This window comes from Micropterus dolomieu, linkage group LG18, assembly GCF_021292245.1.
Source record: "Micropterus dolomieu isolate WLL.071019.BEF.003 ecotype Adirondacks linkage group LG18, ASM2129224v1, whole genome shotgun sequence".
In the NCBI taxonomy this organism is placed as follows: domain Eukaryota; kingdom Metazoa; phylum Chordata; class Actinopteri; order Centrarchiformes; family Centrarchidae; genus Micropterus; species Micropterus dolomieu.
Window position 1 is genome coordinate 28,474,468 of NC_060167.1, and position 6,000 is coordinate 28,480,467.

Sequence of the window (6,000 nt, forward strand, 5' to 3'; positions counted from 1 at the left end):
CAATCAAAACCCGCAAACATCCACTGCTCAATGTGTAATATTTTTCTCAGTATAAAGTATGTAATCAGGCTAGGTAATAGTTTACTAGTATTTTTATTCATTGACTTAGCAAGATGTTACTTTATCATAACATGATCTTATCATCTTATCTAGTTGTTTTCCAATGTTGCAAGTCCTGTTGTCCAACTTAATGATTATGCATTATATGAGTTTGATATCATGCAAGTCATTGCATAATGCATGCATCCTTTGTATGTGATTTTGTATCAGAAAATATCCTCAATCAAATTGTCTTGTTCAACCATATAACTCAGCCCAAGTATCTTCAGATAATTAAAAAGCTTCAGTTACGGATGATAAAGATGCAATTTTGTCAACTTGATGATTATACTAGAGCTGATTACACATCACACAAACATTACTCCAACAGCATGACACAGCAGTAATGACTTAGATTTAGTTGTCATCTTGTATTACATCTTGAATCAAAGGAGCTGTTTATAATCCAACTGTTGGACAGTTGGATTATGAAGCCGTGGTTGTTTCTTATGTTTCAGGGGACATTTTGATAAATAATTTTTTGGCTGTGACTGACCACAACTGCTGCCCTCCCTAAGTAGTAAGCTAAAACATTTTCAGAGCCATCTTTCAAAAGATAGATTTCCAGTGGTTAAACTGGAGGGGGTGACAAAAGCCACTAACCAACAGCGTTGAAGTATATGAGATTTGATGATGTACAAAATCTTACACTCACTGTTGTCATGCTGGAATGGCTCATAGTGTTGATTTTTATTTAGTTTGCAACTTAATTGAGGTTGGCAGTGAGCAGAATGTCCTTGAAACAATTCAGCAACCAGCTTTAAAGACTTTCAAAAAAAGGAAAGACAGGAGAACGAAACATTATCTGCTCAGAGAAAGGAATTCATTAGCCAGTGACTTGTTGCAACTAACCTACTAAAAGCTTGGCGAATTAAACAAGTCAATATCCATGGTTCCGGATAACCAGACATAACAGTTTTCATCTGAATGTTACACAAACAGCAAGAGCACTGACTCTTTATTATTTATTTAGACAGGGACAGCTAACGAGAGACAGGAAGAGGGGAGAGAGAGGGAGCTGTACTTTGACCCTGGCCGCAAAGGACTCAGCCTTAGTAGCCTACAGCTCTAGTGCTTCTAGGTGAGCTACTGGTGTGCCCTAGTGCCAACTCTTCTGATGCACTAAATGTGCATATATATCTGCTACAGGTAAATACAAACTTTCATGGGTTAGGATTAACCAAATTCTCAGGCTAATCATGCGTTTTGTCTCATGACTCAACAACTACTTACAGTATATGATTTTTATTGTACCCCGTGTGTGTGGTACAGGAACAGTATATTACACTTGACAAAAAAATCTTTCAACTGTATCTTATGGTTTGCTCTGTTGTCAAAGTTCTTCGTGTAGTAAGTGGACCTCGAGTTAGATTGTTTTTTTGAAAACCTTTTGTGAACTTTCCCGCTCAACTATATTAAATTTGTTAATAATGGAGGCTCAAAGTGGGGTGTTGTTGTTAAAATGAACTGTGAAATCTTTACATACATACACCCAAAATATATTTGATCCAGTTTGAACTGGTATTGGAATAAACACAACTTCAGCATCCAGATTAGTGAAGGGAGATACTGACCCAAAATCAATAGTGGTTTCATCAAATAGTCGTTGTGTGGGGAGGTTAGGCTCTCTGACTATTTGATATGTCATTCGTCCTCAGTCATCTTATGAATCCACTCTACAGCTGTGGTTTTTAATCCTGCTGCTCAGGACGCAGTCCTGCTGGTTTTCATTCTAGTCATCCGGTCAGGGACTCATTTACATTCTGGAAGTTGACTAAATGCTGCTAAATGTTACTGACTATGGTGGGAGAGGAAATCAGCAGTGCCACACTTCAGGTCACTGAGTCTTATCAGTTACGTGTAAAATGCTTGGATGTTGTCTTTTTTTGTTTTGGATGTGGAAGCCCTAAATCCGTTAAAAGTAAAAAGTAAGTATTTTCACAAAGGGCTTAAAACACAGACCTCTAGCTTGAAGAATATCCCACAGTCCAACGCACAGCACTAACTGTGTTTGGTAATAAATTATATACTTACATACTTTTATTATATACTTATACACTTCATTTGGAGACCAAAAGATTTCATATAATTTCTGCATTTGTTTTCTTGATTTCTGCTGTCCAGTATTTCTGAGTGGTACTAGTCCTATAGACACTAGGTGGCAGACTCAGGCTTTTTAATTTGCAGTCTATTACACATGGCCACCATTGTGGAGTCTTAAACTGTGGTGCAGTTTAAACCCAGACCATTGTTTTTTCCTGTTGTTGAAAAATTGGTTAAAGACAGTCAAGTGCTGGTGAGATGTTTATATAAAGCGAAGCTTTTAATATGTTAGAAAACTGATTTGACTTTGTTGCCTTTGTCTTAAGGTAAATCCTAAACTTGTGACCAAGTTCTGATCTATAATCCTGTGTTGTTGTGCTAGTGTCTGTATGTGCGTGTCCGTATTGCACGTCAGCACATCGAGGCACTGTCATTTCCTTTTCAGCTGATGCTTCACTCAATAGTTTCTAAAAAAAAATTAACTTCCCCCTCCTTGTTGTGAAATGTATCTTGTCCTATGCGTCTTCTGTAAGAGCTAGATGTCTTAATATGTTATGTCCCTCTCATTTAGGGTTGCTGAAACGTTAACATGGACGAACCACAGAGGGACTCCTCGGCTGACCAGAGGATGAGCAACTCGGGGAAGAAGGTTAGTGTCATTAAGTCACTGAAAACTCTACGCCAAGTACATATCTTTCTGACTTTACAGCTGCCAAATAATGACAACTTTTGTGATGAATGAGATTTGACTGGTTTGACAGATTGACAGTCCTAATAGCACTATGTAGGTCACGCATGTTTATTATTGTTATAGGCCTGTCACGTCATATGTTACCAGTTGCAATGTCAGGTATGGAAAAGGTGTATTTGTGAGGGCACTGCACTTCAGTAAATACAGTATGTACATGACCTCTGTAATTTACACATAACACAAATTTCTGTGCTATTATCCAAAATCCTGCTCTTGTTATTTGGTGCATTGACCTGCTGCTGAAACAGAGTGGAGTGAAACAGTGTTTGAATCTGTGTTTGAATCAGTGCTAAAAACACATCAACATTTTATAGATGATGTATAAAGCAATAACCTTTTACATATTTTGATAAGATGATTGATTAGTGTTTAGTAATCCAGTCCTGGTTATCTGAAAACATGTTTATTAAGTAGAATTATCTGTTCGTGCATGCGCCCATATTGAAACATCACTACTAACTAAATATATACCAAATACAGTAAGGTGTATTAATACTGTGCACACAGAAAATCATAGTGGAAAGTCCCTTTAAATAAATCCCTTTATTGCTTTGTTCATTAGTGAATGTTTTCTATGCAAGCAGAGTTATAGCTTTGATCCAGCCGCTCGGGCAATTGTGTTTTGTTGAGAGCCTCCTCCTACGCAACAAGAAACTTCTCCTCAAAGATAACACAGCCAGTTGATACAATCCTGGGCGGCAGGTTTGAGCTGTGCCAACTGAGCAAGGTCCAAGCGGAAATATTTCCATAAAGTTTCATCTGTTCCGATTCTGCCCCATCTTATTCGCCACACAGTTGAGCCAATTCAGCAAGACCAATAAAGTGTTATAGCTGATGTGGGTGGTACCCAATGCTTTGACTTGTGTTGCTATCTTAATCTTTTCCACACATGCATGATTTTTTTTACATTGGGGAGCTGAGATTATAAAGGTTATCTATTGTTTTTCAGTAACTTAATAAGTCACTCAATGAAACTTAAAAGGGGCCAGAACCTGATTAGTAACATTTACATTTAAATCTAATCTGAAATGCATTTATTAAAAGGGTGTATATTTATATACCTATGTTCATACATGTGTACTTGCTCAGTAGGAGTGTGAGTAATAAAATGGATGCACAAACTGCTGTTATGTAAGAAATGTGTGTGAGAGAGACTTTATTTCCTCACGAATAAGATACCTGAAGATATAATGGATGCATGAACAAAGAAGTTAAATGATTTTACTGGTCAAATGATTGGAGATAAAAGAACAAAACCTTTTCCAAAGTGTTAATAAAATAGAATTAATAAATAAAAAAATGTTATTGTATTCAGTCTATAGATAATGACTTTTTTTTTTTCAGTGTTGCTTTAATAATGAGACTAGAGTCTAAAATGCTTGTATCTTCCTATCTCATTGACTAACCACAGAAGCACTACTTATACCTAGACATACTTAGACCTACTCTTCATAGGAAAATGATCCAGCCAGTAGAAAACAAATTGGGCCGTGAAATAAATTTATTTTGAATGAATTTTTAACAACTGATTTGTGGTCAAGTAAAAAAAAAAAAAACAATCAAGAAGTGACATTTGTGTAAAATGGTTATATTTCACAGCAAGTCACATTATCTATCTGTGCAACTGGTTGGTTTCAACAAGTTCTTCACTGTGTTTTTGGAATTTAAGATGGGTTTGAGCTCTTATTTAATTCTCTGACCTCTCAAGTCTTAAGTCTCTATCTTAGCGTGAAACTATGCACAGTCATTTATCCTTGGCATAGCAACCTGGCTACCAGTGATGAACTTTATCTTTTCAGTATTGAACTGTACGTTATATACATTTGGTAAACCTCCTCGCTGGTACAGAGCTCCCCCAAGGGTCACATGGTATAAGAAAAAAAGTCATGTGGAAATACATGGATTTCTTAACTATGTGCAGGGTTTGCAAAACGATTGCTAAACTAAGCACATGGATGAGTGCGTGGAATAAAAACCTTTAAGCGAGCAAATACTATCACTTTGTCTTGTTAATTAAAATATGTTTGTGGGTTTGTGTATTATTAAAACGTCATGCTAAACTAGAAAACTGTACAAATATCACCATTCTATAGTTTATGTCTGCCTCTGAGGGCTATTTTTTAACCATGTTTAGATAATACTGTGAGGATAAAGTACAGATGAGGAAATTATTCATTTGTGCATGAATAATTAAAAGGAATTGTATAGTGTTGGGATCACAGGGGCTTTACAGATGAAATGATTCGTTTGTGTGTCTGAGTCACTGAACTCCGTTTCTCAGGAATCCTCCAGGTAGTCACACCAAGGTGTGAATTCAGCTCGTGGACCCAGCTTTCAGCTAATATTGGTCAGTGACCTATGACCCATGACACATCTCTTTGTTATTTAGTGCATTTTAGCTAGGTTTCAACTTGTGTGTTGTTTATCTTTTAAATAAATGCTTGTGAATACACATGCTGGTTTCTTAAATGCTGCATAAGAGCCAATATATCGCCAACCTCTTCGATGTCGAATTCCAAATTCTTCAACCCACTAGCTATTGATGGTCATTTTGATTAAAGTTATTCATTTACTTATTCATCAGAGTTCCAAATTGATAGTTTTGTATATTTTATGAGACTAAATTAGTTAATTGGCTATCAATTTTGTCTTCTATAAGAGTGGTGCCCTGAGGTGAATTTAAGTTAGATTATAGTATTAATTATTAAATAACAGTAATTATAATAATGATTATATTATTTAATTTAAATATTGATGCTATTTAGACCCTGATTCCCAACAATAGTGTTAGTACTATAAAGTCACTCTGTTACTTGTAGCTTCTACAGTTGTTGCACAGATTTCATAATGATTTCTTAATGATCTGTGTGCTCAGTTTTACAATCAGTGTACAGATTTCCCTCAAAAGGCAGGAAAGGTTCCCTGGCTGGTCATCTGATGTTATACAGTGATGCTTGGTGCGCTTCAAAACTGTTGATGTTGACAGTCATTCTATCAACATGCAAATACCAACCTACAGTGGGGGAAATAAGTATTTGACCCCTTGCTGATTTTGCAGGTTTGCCCACTTACAAAGAATGCAACGATCTATAATTTTAATCATATGT

The 6,000-nt window shown here is 36.2% G+C and overlaps 1 protein-coding gene across 2 annotated transcripts in view; it reads left to right on the forward strand.

The window, feature by feature from the left end:
- The window catches only part of slc2a9l2 (solute carrier family 2 member 9, like 2), a 147,439-nt gene that overhangs the window by 3,529 nt on the left and 137,910 nt on the right, over positions 1 to 6,000 (forward strand). For both annotated transcript variants that reach the window (XM_046029024.1, XM_046029026.1), the window contains exon 2: positions 2,714 to 2,791. In XM_046029024.1, coding sequence (XP_045884980.1) covers positions 2,732 to 2,791 — 60 coding nt within the window. In that variant the 5' untranslated portion in view covers positions 2,714 to 2,731. The remainder of the gene's footprint in view (positions 1 to 2,713; positions 2,792 to 6,000) is intronic.